Genomic DNA, 21,275 nt, shown 5'->3' on the forward strand with positions numbered 1-21,275 from the left:
TTCCGGGATAACATTGTTAGATGGGCAATCGAAGTGTGTGATACGGCAGTTGTAGGAAAAATATCTGGTAATGCATGGTGAAAGGATGAAATTCAGGCTGCCCAAAGAGCAAAGAAAGAAGCGTACAGGAGAATTTTGTAGATCGCAAGTATTAGCGATGAGGAAAGAAACAGACGTATGAATAATTGCAGACACAAAATGAGGATACTCAAAAGATTGAGGAAAGCAATGATAATACTAGAACAAAAGAATATGATTACAATATTATGTGATTTGGTACGGCCACGAAAACGGCAATAGAAAAATAAATAAATTTATACTGGAAATACTAATTCAATCATCAGATGACGAGAGTGCCTGTAGGAAAGCTGATAAAACCTCGAGTTAGGTAAAAAACTTTTTATCTAGTTTATTAAACGGTTTGGTCAAAGTTGCGTTTTGAATTTCTCTTGTCAATGACAGATCTTCCTTCAGACTTCAAATATCACATTAAGTATTTAAATACTCTTGTTTTAAAAAAAAGACGTACAATCTGAAAAAATTATTGTGTTAATTGGGTCAGTAATATTATATTTATACGATCTATTATTTTTGTAAAAGTAATGCTAGTTGTGAGATTTTGAGGTTATGAAGTTTAATTATCCCATAATACTTATCGATAATACAGTAATATTTTGGCGAAAAAAAAATAATTCTGGAAAAAATGTATTTTAAATAATGAAATTTGTTGAAATAATTAAAAATTGATAAATCAATGTTAATAAATTTTTCATTAGACTAATAGTAATAATTTTTAGGAAAAAACGAAATTTCGAAAGAACAATTATTTATACAAATTGAACCTGTTGCAATAATTAAAAATTAATTAATGAAAGTCAAGTAAATTCTTAATTTGCTCTGTTTCAAACGTAGGGATATTCTAGTGTGAAAATTACACAATTCCGTATAAAAATACGATTGGTATTTTCATGTCCTAAGATGCCTATGGCACATTTTGATTTTTAAGTTCATAAAGTTAGAGTAAATGTTTACTGAAACCTTAAAAATACAAAGTACCTTTAATAGTAAATTTACAAAATAGCAATACTTATTAAAAGGAAAATATTAGGCAAACCTACATCTCATTATTTATTTGAATTTTTCATAGTGAGTGTCCCGTATCTCATTTATAATTTATAAATATTTTTAACATAAATACAAATTTTAGTAAATTTATAATTATAAATCTCTTTAATGCTTCTCTTTGTATTACAATTTTTCTGGTTATTCAATAAACACATGTAATTTAACGTCGTTGGGGAGAACTAACAGGCGTTAATCTGATAACGCTACACTGAATTTTGCTTATTCCCTTAACTTTCACTTATGCACCCCTATCACATAATTAATACCAAACTTTTTCCCCTGTTCAATTTTGCAGGATGAAATTTGAAAGCATAACTTATAGCTTGAAATCCCATTATAATCTTGTTGACATTCTACCGGCAATTTTAATGGTTATATTCATAACCAACAACGAAACTAGAAAGAGTTTGGCTGGAATGAAAAAAAAAAATCTTCGCTGAATCTTTTTGCAAGAAAGTTTTCTCTATTACATAGTTTCGTTTTGCAAAATGTAACACACGTTTTCAAAACAATCATCTATTTATTTAATATACATTTAAAAACAATTCACACGTGCTCACTTGTGCAAATGTAAAATTTCTATCTACTGGGAATTTCAGGCTTTGGCCGCTGCGGGTACTGCCTGTCATATCCGCTTAATTTCAAGGTCATATCCGTACTCAATAGGACATCACAACTGCGATGTAGAAAATGATGCGTTAGCAGAATCAATTGAGAAAGTCTGTGTCACTGAAGACTGTGCGAATTGAAAAATTTATGTTTCGAGATGGGAGACGTCTAGACAATTGGAAAACAGCGATTATTGTACCAATATAAAAAAGAAAGGAAGATAAAAGCGAATGCAAAAATTTAAGAAGGATCAGCTTATTAAGTACCAGAAGTAAAATATACTCAAAAATACTTATTTGTAAGGTAATGAAAATAAAATGAAAAATTATTTGAAAAGTCCAAAGTGGGTTAATTTCAGGAGGGTCATGTACGGATAAAATAGTCATCTTAAGGCAAATCACAGAAAAAAGTTTGAGAATAAAAAAAAAGCTTTTTGTGCATTTGTTGACCTAGAAAAGGCTTTTGAGAAGGTTGATAGAAGTAAACTTTGGAAAGTTCTGAAAGAGTATGGAGTCAATGGATGACTCCTGCAAGCTATAAAAACAATATATACGGGTAGGAAAGAAAGTGTAAGAGTAAATGAGAATTTTAGTGACTGTTTCGATATTATTCAAGGAGTTAGACAAGGATGCGTTGTGTCTTCATGGTTGTTTATATTATTCATGGACAAGTGTTTAGGAATGGCTCTTTTTGACAAAGAATGTTGATTAAGCTGAAGATAGATGAGTTAGATGGACGCATAAATGAAAACGAGAAAGTTATTGATAGTGCAAGGCCCTTTATCAGAAGTAAAAGTATATGAAATGAAGCTTAAGTTGCAATACTTAATTCTATATTTGCAGCGACAAATATATAATTTCCATGATTCCCGCTGTGTATTAAACGGCATGTAATTAGTTATTCTACAAGGTAGTCGTATTCGGGACTAGGAAATTATATATCTCTTCTTTCGTTTACTGAAAATCTATTATATTTTATGTGGGACCTATTTTAGAGCATCCTACGTTCGTAATGAGTTTCTGTTTCTAAAAGTTTAAAACTATTAAAAATTAAAATGGTGATTTTCTTGCAATTTTATTGAATCTACTTTTTATAGATTTATCTGAAAGTCTTGCGGGATGTTTATTTTCTGTCAGTGTGTCTTTATCTATTAGTAAACTTTCTACTTAAAATCTAGGATCAGGCAGTTTAATTGCTTTGTCTAAGAAAGATATCTACAACTAGTTGTCTTTTCTCTCTAAATATGAAAATGTCCAAAAACCTCATTTTCTCTTCACTTTATCCTTCTATAGTATAAAGGCAGTATCTGTAACACTTTACTTTCTACGAGGTCTGTTAAAAAAATACGCGGATTGAGGTCATAAAAAATGTACTTTATTTGAAAGTTACACGTCTGGGTCTCCTTCAAAATACTCTCCTCCCCAACGCACACACTCATCCCAACGGTGTTTCCACTTGTCGAAACAGTCCTGGTAGGCTTCTTTTGCGATTGTTTTCAGCTCCTTCGTCGCATTTGCCTTAATCTTCGGCAAGCTCCCTAATGGTCAGACGTCGATTTTCGCGCACCAGGGTGTTAATTTTGTCAACTTGTGGATCGTCAGTTGACATTAAAGGACGCCCAGGACGGTTATCATCGTCAATCGACAGTCGGACACCCTTGAAACGTTCATGACACTTGAAACATGCACTTCATGGCAACATCACCGTAGGCCGTGTTGAGCATGGTAAATGTTTCAGTTGCAGATTTCCCGAGTTTCACACCAAATTTCACAGCAATTCGTTGCTCTTTCAGGCTGTCCATTTTACAATCCGACAAACAAACAAAAAACGCTCTTTACTAAAAACAGTGTAGCTGATCAACAAATGAAGATATCTGCGACTGGAATACAGCGTTTTAAACAGCTGATCTGTGCGAACTTAGCGACATCAAGCGGATTCTCTTGAAACCAACTAGAGCCGCGAAATTCAAACAGTCCGCGTATTTTTTGAACAGATCTCGTATAACTTCCACAACTAGGTCCACTGCAGCTGCTCAGATTGGGGATCCTATCGGAACCCTGTGTATTTGTCCATTATGTTTACCGTTCTGTACGAAATATGCATAAATCAAACAGAGCTTAAAAAGTCTAATAAAAACTTTCTTTTTCGAATTAGTGTGTTCCTTGATTCCGTTCCATTTGAGTTTCACATTGGCTGCGACCAATTCAGTTGGTACAATCCTTCATATGAAAAGTGGTAACCTCCATCTTGGTAGTAATGTGGTATAGTGGAAATTAAATACATTGTTTGCGCTTCTATTGCTGTAATCTATTCTCAATTAATGTGAAAATTCTCAAAGTTCGTAACGCCACCTCAGTGTTATATTATAAACTAGAATTTACGTATTTTTTAGTTTAATTATAACTTCCTCAATACGCGTAAAATGGGTGAGTGACAGAATTCATTTTTCAAAATTACTTGTCAATTTTTCCTGAAATTAGTTTAAAAGGTGAACTGAAAAAATCAATAATATTTTAAAAATGCAGTTTTCAGTTTAAAGTAAAATATAAAATGAGAATCATTTATACTTTTTGATAGAAATAATTCTTGGTTGCTTTTTATATTGTAAACTGATTAATTAGTTATTAGTCTGTTAATTGATTTTGTTTACAATATTAAATTGCATTAAGATTAAAGTTAAATATTGTTTAACTAAGAAAATTAATTCATTATTTACTGTGAGATTATGTTATTTAATATAGGAAATGATTTTTATAATAAAAGTTGTTCTATATTGTAAATATCTTTATTCCAGTTTCATAATTTCAAAAATGTTTTTGATGTTTTAAAATAATTACCGAATTCAATCTTCAAAATTATACGTCAATATGTTTGAAGTTTTTATGGAATTATTTTAAAAGATTATTAATACTTCAAATTTTCGTCAAATTATGGGGTAAAAATTATATGAATGTTCATCTGAATTCAATTTTCAAAATTGTATACGTACACATTTTAATTAAAATAATTTTTCCATGCTTTTTAGGTTCTGCATTAATTAATTAAGTATTAATCGATTCTGCTAAAATTTATATTTTCTAGAATTACATAGAAGCTTATAATTAATAAATTTTGAAAAAAGACAAGTTCAAATTATAAAAATATATAAAATGAAAATTATTCGAAAGTTTTATTAAATATAATTTTTTTCTGGAATAATTTCAAAAGAAATGAAAAAGTTCAGAATTTAAAATTCAAAATAAAAAAAATGCATAAGATTAAAAAAAATTTCATTTTTTCCAAGAAAATAATGGCTTGGGGCTTTTTATGTTGTGAACTATTGACTTGATTTTTAGCGGATTAATGCTGACCACAATATTAAATTATTAATATTAAATTATATGAGCGCGAAGCACGAGAACCATCAATCGCGCGCCCTAGGTGCGCTCAAACTTTCGAGCGAAACGAGCCGCACTCGCAGCGCGCTATGAGAATGTGCCTCCAAAGTGGGCGAATTTTTTAGTTTAAGATTATGTAATTCAATATTAGCTATTACTTTGACAATAAAAGTTTATTTTTTCTTTAGACTACCTCTATTACAATAATATAATTATCCTGATGTTTTTGAAGTGAAATGAGGGAATAAATTAAATTTTCAAAATTATATGTCAATAAGTTCAGTTTTTTAAAAATTTGTTTAAAAGTTTATTAATACATTAAATATATAGAAATGCTATTTGAAACTTAAAGAAAATATTAGCTCAACTTTCAATCAATTCTGAACCAAATAGTTAAATTTTAAATTAATGAAGATAAATTTATGGTAAAAAATGGAATAATTAAATTTTTACTTAAAAAATTTTTTTAAACAGAAATTTGAATTTTTAAGACAATGATTAATTTTCTACGAAAGAAAAACTATTTTGAACAAAATACATGAATTTTAAATAAAACAGTGAAATCTTTTACCAGCAAAGATTAATTTACAATCTTGAATCAAATAGTTAAATATGCACTTCAAAAAAATGTTTAAAAAAAATGAATTTTCCAAAAAATAGTTAAATCTTTCACGAAAATATTTCGAATTTCAACTAAAACGATGAATTTTTAAACAATAGAATTAATTTTTTGACGGAAAAGATTAATTTTTAACGAAATACATGAATTTTCAACTAACATACTTGAATTTTTAACTAAAAAATTTTAACCAAAATTGTAATGGTTAAATCTTAAATTAAACAAATATATTTAGAAAAATTGCATCAAAATAGTTAAATTTTAGATAAAAATAGTTTAATTTTCAACTGAAAAGATGAATTTACAAGCAAGAACATTAATTTTCTAACAAAAAGACGAAATTTCAACTAAATGCATGAATTTTCAAATAAGGTTGACAAATTTTCAAACAAAAATTCAATAGTTAAAATTTCAGTTAAAAGATTAATTCTTAACTGAAACAATAGTTTTCAAGGTAATAATTATATTTTTAAACAAAGAATTAATTTTCTACAAAACCAGTACTACCTAAACTCTTGTATTCTAGTAGTTCTAGTATTTATAAAGCAAATCGAAAACTTTGGATTGACTTGATAAAAAAATTATTTATTTATAATTTTGAATATAATTTTACTTGTTTTAAAAAAGGATCGATATTCTTTTTTCATTAAATATTTATTAAAAAGTTTATCTACTATACAAAGGTAAGAAAAAATAAAGAAAAGTGAAGTACAAAATTGTTCACTAAGGTTGATGAAAAAAACGATTTTCTTTGATACAAAAACATTAATTAAACGCGCAGTTTTGAATCTATCCATTTCTTTTATTACACTTTTCTACTTAGTTTTTAATGCCGTATAATAGTTTCTAAACAATAATTTAAAATATGCAAAATAAATAATTGAGTTTCACTTACTTTAAACCGGGCTTAAAACTTGTTGTCTTCAAATATTCTGAACGTTTAAAGCCAACCCAAAAGTAAGAACAATAAAGAAAAATGAAGTACAAAAATTCTTAAATAACCTCAATGGCAAACAAATTATTTTCTGATTTACAAAAACCTCCATTAAACGCACAGTTTCAAATTAATCTAATTTTGTTATGATAGCTTTTTACTTATGTCCGGTTTTATTACGGAATAACTTAACTAAAACAACAATATAATTTATGTAAAACAAGAAACTAAAGTTCACCCATTTTAAAAAAGGCTCAATACTTTAATTCGTTAAATATTTAAACAGTTTAAAAGCTATATAAACTAATAAAAGATAAAGAAAAGTGGAGTTCAAAAACTCTTTAATGGCCTTATTGACAAAAAGTTATTTTCTGCTATGAAAGAATCTTCATAAAATTCACAGCTTTCGATTGATATGAATCTTTAATCATACTTTTTGATTTATGTTTGAATATTATCCATTTCAAAAAGTTCTCGATACATTGTTTCTCTTTTAAATAAAAAATACACTGAAATCAGAAGATAAAGAAATTCTGTAAAGAAAAGTCTAGTGTAAGAACTTTTGATTTGAAAGTGATTAAGGCTCACGGTGGTAAGATGAAAAAAATTGATTTGCTTTCTCATTAAATTATTCAGTTTTTTTATTTTAAAAATGTGTGTCGATTTTTTATTATTCATTTATAACATTTTATAGATTCCTAATAAATTAAAAAAAAATCTTAAGCCTGAATTTCTTTTCGTTAAATATATTCTTTAATATTGAATTCCCTAGCATTTTCTGTGATTAATGAATTCTTTCTCAAAATGTCTCAATTTTTTTTAGAAAATAAAAATAAAAAAACACGAATTCAAAACTAACAGTTATTATATAATATTAACCAGATTTTTTATTTTTTAGGTTTTACATGAAGCACTTGTATTCCATTAAAAAGGATAACTATAAAAATATAAGGACCCAGTTTGACTGTCGGACGTAAGGTGGAATTTAAATTTTGGAAATTTTCCATATTTGAGGGCAAAGGATTTCGAAAAGCACTTCTTATTCTGTCCCGATTGGACATCTTGTCTTTACCAATGTTATCAAATTTAATTCAATGTTATTGAATAACTATTTCTATTATAACTAAGAATTCAAAAGTAATTTTTATCAGAAAATGAATCCGCTGTCATTTCCTAATCAAATAAAACTCCAGCTCTAATAAATACCCTTCCAGTAAATGAAATCGCAAACAATAGCACTCGATTAACAACGCAAGAGAGGCGTAGCATGCAAAACGTGCTTCATGCGCGGTGATACAGAAACCGTTTACTGCTCATTTACAGTTTTTCAGTGTCTGTCGCTTGAATTCTTTAAGCCCGTATTCTCAATTAATCGATGACTTATTTTCTAGATTCATTATCACAAATCAGATAAAAATTTTATTCACGATTAAATAAATTCTGGTAAAAGTTTAAATATTATTTACAAGCCCGTTGCTTAAGTCTCTTTTCTTACAAATTATTTGACAGTCTCTAAATCTCCAGAGAAATGTCTATTATTTTTCAGAAAGGATCGCTTGATTATTTACATATTTCGTTATACAAATTATAATACTTTTTCCAGTGACCCTGTTTTTTAAATTAATTGACATTTACTCTAATATTTAAGCGAATTCCGTGAACCCTTTGCAGACTTTTTTCTCTATCCTGGATTTATAGAATAGTCGCTTGGAATGTAAGGGATTACTTTTTTCCATGTGCTCGTAAAATTAGCAGAATATAATTATAAATGCAAACAAAGTAAAAACACTTAAAATCGAATTCACAGCTATATAATAAAGAATTTTTTCAGCTTCAAATTTAATTATTCCATTACTTGTTCAAAAAACCCAAAACGTTTTAATTGAAAATTTATGTACGTGGTTGAAGTTTCTCCTTTTTCCGTGAAAAGTTTTTATTCATGGTTCAACTATGTTGAAAATTGATTTTTTTCTCTAATAAAAATGTAATTATTTTATTTTGTATTGCAAATTAATCTTCCTTTTTACATTCCCATTATCGTGTCGGTCCGTCTGGCCGTCCGTCCGTCCGTAAACACGAGAACTCTTAAAAAATTGAGGGGTCAAATAAATCTTTGGCATACCTTTTTTGTTCCTACAAAAAGGATGATTTCGTTAAGCAGGGATTTTGCATAGACATTCAAAAATTTAGAGCATTTCCAGAATGTTTCGAAATATTTCTTTTGTAGCCAAGCAATTTATCCGATTGACTTTTTTCGATAAGAAGAAGCTTAGCAGAGTAATAGCATTTATAAGATTTAAAAAATCATTCAAAAATAAAAATTTCAAGCCAAAGAAAGCACAATTTAAAAAAATTAGACGAAGCTCTACAAGATGACCATAAGAATTTTTTGTGTTTTGTTAAAAAATCGAAAATTTGTATTTTTATTGCACAAATAATAATCCAAAATTATAATTTGTGGTCAAACTATGCAATATACGAAAAAAGATTAATGAACAAAAGTTGTTATTCTGATAAGATCTACCAATTTTTCCATAGAAACTTCTTGATAGGACGCAAAGTTTTTGTTCAATTTGTTAAAAATAACATTGAAAACTTTAAAAAATTGAAAAACGACGCGAGTTACGAAAACAAATTGATAGAAGAAAGTTTTTCACCGAAAAAAGAGATACAAATTTGTGATGAATCGCTCTTTTATAGGATGCTTAGTTCGGTTTTATTCATACAAATTACATTAAAAATAAAAATGATAAATTTGTAGAAAAACAACACACGTTACGAAAACAAATTGACAGACGAAAGTTGTTCGCCGAAACAAAAAATGCAAATTTGTTATAATTTATTACATTCTCATTCTTTACGATTAAAAAATATCAGAATTGTCCAAAATTTGACATCACTATATTAAAATATCCATCAATATCGATGAAAAATAATATTATAACAAAAATCTTAATTTTAGAATTAGAGGGCGAGAAAGACAAAAATATCTAAAAAGGATTGTAGTTTTTTTATTGATTTGAAGATTTTTAAGAAATATACATTTACAAATGTCCATCAAAAATCGAGTTCGTAGCGCGAGTGGCACGATGAGATAGTGTGCCTCAAAGCCTAAAGAGTTTTTAAAAACGTAATATTTAACTATACTTAATTAAGTATAAAATTAAGAATAGCATTTCAAATTAAAAGAATAAGCATTTGAGCGCGAAGCGCGAGATCCAAGAGGCGCTTCAATAGAAAATTGATGCTTTTGTTGAAAATTCCTCTATTTGTTGTGCAATCTACTTTGTAGCAAATTTAACTATTTCATGAGAAATTGGACTTTTTTTGTTGAAAATTAATTTTTAAACAAAAAACTGAACTATTGTGAGATGTTACGTATTTTAAGCAGTAGAATAAGATAGCCGTCAGATAGCGCTGAGATCGACAGTTCGGCAGCGCCAACATTGAGAGGCGAACTTCGAGTCAGTCCGCATCCGACGAGCGTAGTGTAAACAGTTCTATGAATAAACGTTTATCTATTATCCCTGAATCCCTAGTTTGTTTTCTATCAAATTCAGAAGTGGGATTTTAATATCCAAAACTGCCCACAGTGAGCTATGAAGTGACGGTGCCGCAAAGAAAATTTATCCCGCAATAGCTTAGGCTGATTCTGTCGCATATCTCGTGCTCGGGCGCACTTCTGTTTTTTTCTCAGGTTTTTAAGACCTAGAGATACTTAAGGACCTCATGAGCCGTTTACTGGATACCAAGGATTATCTACCAGTGGAAGCAACGCGGAAATCATAAGACGGCTGCAGGAAGCGGATCCATCTTGCGAACAGCTCAGGAAAGCCAGTATAATTGAGCAATCCGATGATGATGTTGATTACGACCGTGATGAGGCGTCAGACCAGAAAGTCAGTCAAAGGCAAATAGTGGCAGCACTTAGGGGAGAGAAGCTGACTTCTTGCGCCGAGAGCACGACTTGATGAGACGTGAGCTTGAACTTGCAAGTCGTGAGTTGGAGCTTTTGCGAGCTTCTCCCGCTTCTGCCATAGTCGAGTGGGCCCCACCTTATGTTAACATAAATACTCTCAAGGACCTTCTAAGCAACTTTTCAGGTAGTGAGACAGATTTCCGCAAATGGAAAGACAAATTCAAATTATTAAAGTTAACTTACAAACTAGATGACGATGACGGAGGCCTGTTGATGTGCTCGAAGTTAAAAGGAAAGTCATCACGATGGTTTCATTCGAGGCTGGAATTCATTGGGATGCCAGTGGAGAGCCTACGGGCTGAACTGGAGGCAATGTCTAACCACCGCCAGGTCTCTGAGAAGAAAATTGGAGAACCGTGTGTGGAAATCTTCCGAATCCTTCTGCAATAATCGCCACATCTTGCTTATTATCGATGGGTTTAACAAGATTGTAAAGCTTTACGCTGTGAAAACATCCGAAAGTCAAGAATCAAGACCTTGCCTTGCCGAGTATTTCAGGAACTATAGCAGGCCCAAGACACTTATTTCTGACCGCGGTAGTTGTTTCACACGGCAGAAATTCAAGTAATTTATGAACTAAAATAATATTAATCATATTTTAATTTCAACCGCGTCACCGTAGGCCAATGGGCAGGTCGAAAGGGTGAATAGAGTTTTGGGTCCTATGTTAGCTAAGGTTTCTAATTCTACGTCGGGAAAGTACTGGTACAAAATGCTTACCGATGTTGAGTTCGCTCTAAATAATGTCATTCATAGTACAACCGGAACAATCCCTAGCATGTAGCTATTTGGGGTCAATCAGCGTGGAAAAAATATTGACGTAGTGGCCGAAGGTTTAGAGCGTACTGAACAAAATCAAAATACAAGGGATCTTGAGAGTATTAGAAGGGTAGCGAGCGAGAATACTCAAAAATCACAAAATTATAATAAAAAATATTTCGACAAAAAGCGTGAAGACCCATATAATTATGAGGTAGGAGATTTTGTAATGACAAGAAACTTCGATACAACGATTGTTGCGGCGAAAAAACTTATACCTCAGTATAAAGGTCCGTATCAGATCATAAAGAAACTTCGAAACGATAGATATGTTTTGTCAGATATCGAAAATTTCCAGTTGACTCAAAAACCGCATGTGGACACCTGGGAAGCATGTAACATGAAGCCCTTGGCATAAAGATTTTGTTGCAATGGTCTGTGAGCATTATTCTGAACATTTTCCTCATTGTTATTTAATCTAGAATACAAAAAGTTTTGAAATGTATAAAATTGGTCGACAGTTCGAGGCGAACTGTAAGCCGGAATCGAGAGGCGAACTTCGAGTCAGTCCTCTTCCGAAGGGCATAGTTCTCTAAATAAACGTTTATGCATTAACCCTGAATTTCTAGTTTGTTTTCTTGCATTATTATATTTTTTAATATAAATTTACATCTTTGCGCTAAAAGCTCAACTATTTGGTTGAAGATTCATATATGCAGTTGTAAATAATTTGCCCTTTTTCAGCAAGATTAATCTTCTATGCTTAAAATTATTTTTTTAAAATAAAGATTGAACTTCTGGGTTGAAAATTTTTTAATTTCGTTAAAAATTAAAAAACATTGTTAAGAAGTATCCCTTGGTTGAAAAGTCAACTGCTTTTTATTTAAAATTAAAATTTCTTTGTAAATGATTCAACAATTTAGTTGAAAAGTTATTTTTTTGTTTTTCGGTTCATCATTCTAGTTACAAATTTATCTGACGGATTGATACCACTCTGTAACCAAGTTACAGAGATGTAGGTCTCCACCCCTCGAGCAAAGCACATTAGACTAAGGTATCGAGTTCAGCCAGGAAGGCCAGAATTCGGCGAGGGCAGAAGAAAAAAGATGCCCTAGACATTACATCTGCAGCAGGTACTCTGCTTCGCGGATCTGCAATTGTTGATTCAGTGCAAGTGAAAAAGAAAAGATTTTCTACACTTTTCCGCGCCTACAACGGGTTTTTTGAATTTCAAATAATGCAAAACACGAAAGTTCGATTAAATGATTTGGTTTTGTCTGTTTCTACCGGGGAAATTAACCATAGGTACCCGATATTATGTACCGCTCGGGGGAAATCAGGCAAAACATTTTAAATCTTACCCAATTTGAAACTTTCCGCTAGAGGGGTCGGTACTGGACAGCCAACAGGTACCCCCGATACCTATCCGGTAGGACCAGTTAAAGGACTCCAGAAGTTCTATCTCTCACTATAACATCCTGGAAGATAAAACAAAAAAAATATACCATTTTGGTCAAAAAGACGGAGATTCTCAAAGAAGAGAAGATTCTAGAGGAAAAGGCTGTAAAGGAGGACATATCCTCCCGAAAGAGGACGTTTGGTAACCCTGACCTTACCCGTGGTTACCACACTTGTAGAAATATGCAGCAGCAACACTTTCAAATGAGCGTCTCTTGTCAGTCGGTTGGTATGAGGGTCTCCCCCCCCCCCCAAAGTTAAATATGTCCATCAGGTACTAAGTCATGCCACGTAGGTCCCAGCTTCATTCGCCTCTTACTGTTTATGAGGTCAGTTCGAAAGTTAGGCTTGTTGCAAATTTGCACAAGCGTGGTTTCCTAAGTTGTAAAGTGAGTGCTTCCTAAAAAATTGAATTTCACCTGACAATCGTTTTTTCGACTACATTTTCTCTAGAGGTAGGGGTGAGTGGAAAACTTTTGTTTGGAACTCCGTTAAGTGAACATAGCTACTTAGTTTTTCATGTTTAAACTTCCTATAGCAAAGAAAATCGAAGAAGCTATCTTTTCGTCACAGAAACTAACCAAAAATATTGATTTTCCTGAGTGTTACCGAGCTCCAACTGATCATGTTCAAAATGACCAAAGTTGAAAGTCGTGAGGTAAAGTGGGAAGCTATATAAAACTTAGCACAAATCTTGTAGCAAATTTATGAAATCTTTATTTCAAGGCAAAGAAGGCTCAAAGAATACACCTAAAAAGTAAATATTAATTTAAATTAAATTTTATAATTGTAATAAAATCTCGTTTTCGAGCCATGCGTATCATATTTTATGTTCCGATAACCGATATAACCGATACGAAGTGAGGGTTTTGAGGTTAGAGGGGCATTAATAAGTTCACAACACTTTTTTAATCATTAACAATGAATTGACATTTCTCACTTTACCTCACTTTCCACTTTACCCCACTTACCCTTTAGTAATTTTACAAATATTTTTTATTTTAAACATGAATTTATCCAAAATCATACCTATGTGTTGATTACGTGATGGCAGCGACTCGGAAGGAGATGATGACGAATCTATTGTCTCTGATATTTGAAATATTCATCAGGAATCGAATGATCAATTTATTGAAGATCAACTCATACTGCATCTTGATGCAGTTTGTGTTGGGTGCAGTACTTTTGCGGAATAAGGAGTAGAATAACTTACTTTTACCGCTGCATTATTATTTTATAATAATTTTTCACAAGTATTAATGTTCAAGCAATAAGAAATATTACTATTAATTAATTATTATATATTTCAATGTCTTTTCGCTTGTAAATTAAGTATTGGCTGATTTTGCTATGCTTTAAAAATTTGTTATTGACTTCGAGACATGATAATACATAGTTTTGTATTCACACGTATCCCTTAGGCACGTCGAATGCCTTTGCCCAATGTCCCATCACGTCATTTCCAAGCTTAGTAACGGCGAAAATTTTACCACCCTGATCGCCAGCTGGGCGGTCTTTAGGATTATTATATCCCAGTGTCGATACGTATAAAATATTTTTGCTCGCACCTCCGAAAACGCATGCGCTCACTCTGGCTGCAGGTATGTGAATAGCTTGAAGCACTGCTCTATTAAGTGGATCAATTTGAAGAACCTAAAGAAAATTTACAAATTTTATTTTTATTCGAAATTTAATTTTTGGGAATATTTTTAAAGTGAGTGAATCCTTACATGTGAACCTTCATAAAGAGGTACCCAGATCCGACCTTTGGTGTCAATTGTCATACGACCTAGCATGGCATGACCAGTATAGAGAGGATGTTGCTGGTTACTATTCCAAAATTGCAAGTCAAAGGCGATACCAATGTACCCTAAAAAAGTGATTAATTACACGTTTAATTTTTAAAATGTACACATACCCTCAATTTATTTATTAACAGAATGTCTTAGGCTATGGTATTTCACCAAATTTCTCAATTATACCGGAAGGTCCCTGTGAAAAGAGCCTGGGCTAGCTCTGGTACACCCAGGTCTCTGGTTGAGGACTAGCCAGGCTATGATTATTTTTTAAGAGCCCATCGATGCACTGGCTGGAGATCGGCTAGGCAAAATTGATATCAAAACCCCAGTCTTAGGCTGACCAGGCTCTGATCTGGCAAAGATTATGATCAAATGCTCAGGCGGTAGCGGGCCATTTGCTGATTGGGCATAATTTCATTACTGAACTTTGTTTAAAGCTTCGTTAATTTTTCTTGTTTCATTGAGAAATGGACAAGTATACAAATCTTAAATCATGATAAATGTATAGTAAACATTTTTAAATAGAGATTATAATAAAATATTTTCAGGAAAATAATACCTAATATATAATAAAAACTTGCATTATGATCTTTTGATAATCCCGCCGGAAATCTCGCAGTTTCGAGACTTTCACTGTTAATTTATAAAGTAAGAAAATAAAGAATTATAGTTTTTTTTCACGTTTACCAGTAATTTCTGGTGTGGTCTCTCAAAAAAGCAAATATGCTATGATCATGATGAGCAGCGAATACTGCTCACCAAAAAGGAAGCAGTACGGATGCAAAACAGGGCTCGTGCAAAAAAGAAGAGTCTGATCTGTTAGAAAATAAGAAGACTGTGCTTCTGATGAATCTGGTTCAAATAAAATATTTACAAGTTAATAATTTTAAGAATGGTAAGTTAAAATTTTAAATGTTTTTACAAATTTTAACCGCGATTTATTGAGTAAGAACAATTACTTTTTTTAATTATTTCTCTACGACTGCATGAAAAGAGTTACTGCTGTTTGTGTGCAGGGTATGTGGAGTTTCATATATTGATATGCTTTAATTAAAGCAGTAAAAACTAATAAAAGTGTTCCCCTAATTAAGTGACATATGGTCTTTATAAAATGGAAACCCAAATTATTTAAATATAGTACAGTCCCGAATGAACCCGACCAAGTCACGGTCAGGCAGCCTAGATATATCACGGCCCGCCTTAAAGATTAGGCTCTCCAGCCGTAGACTGGCTAGCCCTCGAATTATATTTCGACCCGGAATGTTGTGACCTAATATATTTAATTAAGGATAGAGAATTTCCGTAAAGAATTGCAATTTATCTTTCTGGTCGAAAAATCATTTGTTGGATTAAAAATATAAGTGTTTTATTCCCAAGACGAGTAAGAAAAAAAAATTCTAAAGTTTAAATATGTGTTCTCTTTTTAAATACTCTTTCGGTATGAATAAAATATAAAATCCTGAAACTTACTTTAAGATAAGTAATTCATACCAATGTGTTATAATTTTGTGATGAAAACGAAATTTTAATGCTAAAAACGACAAATCACTAATTATCTTGAACATGATTTTTACTCTCAAAATAAACTTCTACCATAAAGGTGGTAGTTAAGCGTAATATTTGAACAATGAATAATATCAAAAGTAAAATAGCCTCGGAAAATACTGAAACTTTAATTGACAAAAGGCGTGCACGCGGTGAATGTAACGGTCAAATTTAAGGCGATGAATGGCGACTAGGTATTTTAAATGCTAGAGGGTTGAATGATCTCAAGATAAAAGAATTACGAGAAACTTTGCATGGGAAAAAACTATATGTTTGATGTGTAGCTGAAAAAAAAGGATGCGAAAGTAGGGATATAAAAAATGGAGTGCTGAAAGTCGGATTTGAAATATGCTCAGAAGGAGACAGTGAATTTCATGGTAAAGAAGCAGTAGGCTTGATTTTGGAAAAAAAGAACGAGGCAGCATCTCCAAATTGATAGTTTCATATCATTCAGAATGCGATGAGTTAAAATAAAAGTAGGAATAAGAAAATTATTTATCAAAGCGTGGAACGCCCAGCTGATAGTGATCCAAGGTGAGTAAAAGACTCTTTCTGGGACACTTTGAATTATACAATAAGTATCTACGATCATCGTGAAAGAATAATTCTGCTATGAGATATAATTATATGGTTGGACAACCAAAATCAGGATAGAGACAGATTACTAGGTAATTTTTGAGGATTTAACGACAAACTACAACGGAGACGGACTAGTTGGTCTGTGCTTAGAACAGGGTCTGTTCATTCAAAACACTTAGTTTAGGCATAAAATGATCTGCATGTATACTTGGTCAAAAGTAAATAGCCGCAGTATAATTGACTTTGTTCTTGCGGATGAAAGATTAAGAGAGCTACTAGTACTATTACTACTACTAGTACTCAAAGCTACGAAGTTCATGAGTTTTTCTAAATGCAATACTGATTATCACCGTTTGGTCTCCACAATAAACTTAGGTGGGGCATGGAGAAAAAAGAGCATCAAGAAATAGAAACAAACGCGAATCAAAATTGAGAACTTACAGAAACCAAAAGTGCGAATGGCTTTTCAGAATTAAATAAACAAAACAATCGATAGGGCTACTTAGGAAGCTCTTTTAAGTAACAAGTATATAGAGGGCGCAAGGATTATGATCCGAAATATCATTCTCACATGCACGATCAAAGTGTGTGGTACTGCCGTTTTAGGGAGAATGTCTAGTGATGAATGGTGAAGTAATATAATTCAGGCAATCAAAAAAAAGAAGCGTACAAGAAAACTTCAAACATAACTTCTTCAAAAAAGAAGGTGTATATCTGGAAATGTTAAGGGTACGTGGGCTAGCTTTTGCAGACGATGAGGCAGTTATGGTAAAATCAATCAAAAACTTGCAAATCATGTTTACAAACGAAATAGAATAATTAGGATCAGCCTCAACATTAACGTAAATAAAACAAGAACTATGATTTTTTATCATTAAACTTTCAGTTAAATGATAAAATGTAACCAAGAAACTAGTATATTCTATATCTAGGCAGTACAGTTGAACTGCATTCGAGAATTAAGCAAATTTGATGCCCTGGTTCATACGATATTTTTTCTGCAATATGCAGAATAAACGTGAATGTAGTTTCAGAATAATTTCTTCTCTTTTTTTTCTGTGTCACAAAAAGAACGCTTATTCTGTTTATTTGAGATAAAAGGTATTTAGAAAAAAAATAGTCAAATTTTTAACGATACTTATGTATCTTTGATAAACCAATTCATTTTTCAGAAAAAGTTATAGTAGATATTTATTCAATACTATGCATTTTCTACGAAAATAATTGAATTTTCGACATAAAAGGTAGATTTTCCTGAAAAAAATGTTCAAATTTAAATTAAAGCAATGAACCTGTAACTAAAATAATACACCTTTGAAGAAAAAAAATATTTGTTATGGAAAAGTTGAATCATTAACTGAAAAAGGTATATGTTTAACTCAACATAGAATAGTTAAATTGTTAGCCATAAATGTATAGAAAAATGTTTTCAACTTTCCTGAGTTTCGTCATGAAAATAAATATAAAATTTTTATTATTCTTCAATTTTAAAATAGAAATTTTCATATAAAAACTAAATGATTCAATACATTTATGTCACACATACATCCAGAAAACGCGATAAATCGAGAATTATGAGAAATTTGAATAAAATTCAAATGGTGGCATTTATTTCTACCTTTATGTATACTTCATCCGGAATTACTTCAAAAATGTACTCATAATTTGAAATGTTTTCTCTAAGATGACAACATACTAAAAGTACGGTGTCAAGTTATTGCGAACGCGGAGAGTCATATTTTTGACCGAAAAAAATGTGCCAAATTTAAATAATTTTTCGAAAATAAATTAAGGTCTTTAAAAGAAGAAGGAAAAATTAAAGCGCGCGTATTCATTTGGTATTTTGTAAAAATAATCATTTCTTTGGGTATAAATTAATTTTTTTATCTGATAAATTTATCATTCCATTGTTCCTTATCCATATTTTTTTCAAGGATCAAACGATTGATTTAAAAGTGCATTTATTTTGTAAAAAGGTCATGTTCTTCCTTTTCATAATTTTTAAAAAAGGCTGTCGATTTCATTAGTAACTTCATGAAGTTTAATTTCATCACGATTTTTATTATTAACAGAAGATTGAATAATATTAATAAATAAATATATTTCATAAAGGTATAAAGATAAGGAACCGCATTCAATTATATTCTTAATATCAGTTTCTTTTAAATGTAATACCATAATTTAGATGAATTTTATGAATATTATAAAAGGTGTGCAATAATTTTATTTATATGATCATTAAGAAATAAAATTAATGGATTTACTAAGGAAATTCTTATCTTTCTAGTAGAATTTATTTGAGAGATCCAAATCTTGTTAAGGATTCTACTTGGTTGTAAATTGATTATTCTGATTAAATATTTTGGTTTTTTCAAGTAAAAATTCATAGAATTCATGGAAATGTCATATTTCTTTAGAAAAAATCAAACTATTTGTCCGCTTATTTCATAGAACATTCGCGTTCTTGCTCTGAAATTCAATTGTTATCTTTAAAACTGCTATTAGGGAATTTCTAAAAGAATGATAATTTTTTCTTGAAACAGGTCATTTTTAACATTACAGTCAAACCTCGTGTATTGTAATCTAAGGTACTTGTCTACCGCAACTTCTTCAACTCCCACCACTGACGGTCACATGTTCCGGATATTATTTAGATATTAGGACAGATAATTTGCATAAAGAATTATTTTTTGATTTTCAATACAGAATTTTTCACCTGAAAAAGAAACTTTTTATTAAAAACTTACCAGTAATGGTTCTTGTTACCACATTATAAGCGAACGATATGATTCTATTATTCATACCATCGATGCAATAAAGTATGGTAGGATCGCGAAGGTGCCACACGATTCCATTGCTCACCTCATTTTGCTCAAGCTCATATTCTATAAGGTGCGCGGACGGCGAAAGTGGATGATAAGACCACAATTTTCCTGAAACGGGTTCACCTACTTTAATTGTGCCTGGAATAAAATATAAAATTTTAAATATAATAATTAAACAAGGGGAAACAACTCTTGTAATCTGCTGGACCGAACAGTTATCCGAAATAGTCTTCCAGTAAAATCTAATTGTAAACTGGGGTAATTACATTTTCTTGTGGTACTTTTTTGCATTCTTGTTGTTAACAATTGGTCTCTTTGGTAAAAAGTTAATCATCTTGATTAAAAATATATCCTCCTGGATAAAAATTTTTTTTTTAGTAGAAATTTTTCTTCTGAATAAAAATTTAACTATCATGACACTGATAGAAATAGATATTGCTGGTTTCAATCATGTAAAAAACTACGAATTTTGCAGACGTTTCGTAAATTTGAATTTCACTTTTTTAGGGCTAAGCTGAAACTATGGTATCAGATTATGTTCTCCTTAAGTATACTCCCTAGCACAAAGTACTACAAGAAGACCGCGCGTCTATGGCGAGAATGATGGAAAAAACGCACAATCACGATCGACTTTCCTCTAATATCCATGTCTTCACAGATGATAGCGCTACTTGCGAAAACTCTCGGAACTACTAGATTATGTGATGCAAATTTTGAAGCGGTATACACATATGCTATAAATGTCGTTCTGCAATTGCAAACTGTCTTTATTAAGTGGAAAAAAATTGTTGTTCAATGTGTAAGTGTTAAAAGTCTACATAATAAGTGATACAATAATGTCGCGTTGTTTCGTAAGGACTGTGATTTGGGTAATGAGGCATAGAAAGAGAGAGAAATTGGACACAGAATCCTTAATATCTATACTTACTTGCTATTGTTTTTATATTCCTCATCTTTCTTTAATGACATAGTACATATCATTATATAAATTATATGAAAAGTATCACTGCATTCGTGACACCAAATGACACTTGACATAACCAAGCTTCACCAATAACCACGCTCGATACTCCATAGCAGACAAAAATTTATAATTACATATTTTCACTAAAGGGGCGCTTTAATCTGGGAAGACATGACACTACGAAGACAGGCGACCGCGAACTGTTGCCAGGCGAAATACATGGTGTGCGGTCTATTTATAGTACTTTGTACTCCCTACGATGCCTGTGATTAGCCAGAGCGCCCTACCGCGAGAAATGGTCGAACCTTATTCGTCGGCTCACCGCTCTCTCGGCTTGTCATATTTACGCATTTGGTTTAAATTTGGTTTAGATTCTGTGTTTGTTGAGAATTCTTCCTATTTGTTCTGTCACACATTGGGTGTAGGATAGTATGGTGGTAGTTTTTTTCTCTCTTTCTTTAGTAGCTTGTGTTGATTTGTTTTATTTTCATTGTATTTTGTTATTGCTTTATCATTTGGTTTGTGTAATCATTTGGTATTGGGATTTTTTAAACGTTTTGTAATTCGCTTTGTAAGTCATCTTTATCTGTTATGGAGACAGTTCTGTATACAAGGGAGTTGATGACCGATTGGTTTCGAGATAGGTGGTGGAGGGAAGGAGGCCTTAATGTATCTGTTTCTATAGGTGGGTTTTCTGTAAACT

The 21,275-nt window shown here is 31.5% G+C and overlaps 1 protein-coding gene across 1 annotated transcript; it reads right to left on the bottom strand.

The window, feature by feature from the left end:
• Nucleotides 1-14,264: 14,264 nt before the first annotated feature.
• Nucleotides 14,265-20,561, bottom strand: LOC117176456 (regucalcin-like). Its single transcript, XM_033366698.1, has 4 exons — nt 20,537-20,561; nt 19,531-19,746; nt 14,591-14,730; nt 14,265-14,513 (listed from the first exon to the last, which is right to left on the bottom strand). The coding sequence occupies exons 1-4, from the start codon at nt 20,559-20,561 to the stop codon at nt 14,265-14,267; spliced, it is 630 nt and encodes a 209-aa protein (XP_033222589.1).
• Nucleotides 20,562-21,275: the final 714 nt, after the last annotated feature.

This window comes from Belonocnema kinseyi, chromosome 7 (genome assembly GCF_010883055.1).
Source record: "Belonocnema kinseyi isolate 2016_QV_RU_SX_M_011 chromosome 7, B_treatae_v1, whole genome shotgun sequence".
NCBI classification, from domain to species: Eukaryota; Metazoa; Arthropoda; class Insecta; order Hymenoptera; family Cynipidae; genus Belonocnema; species Belonocnema kinseyi.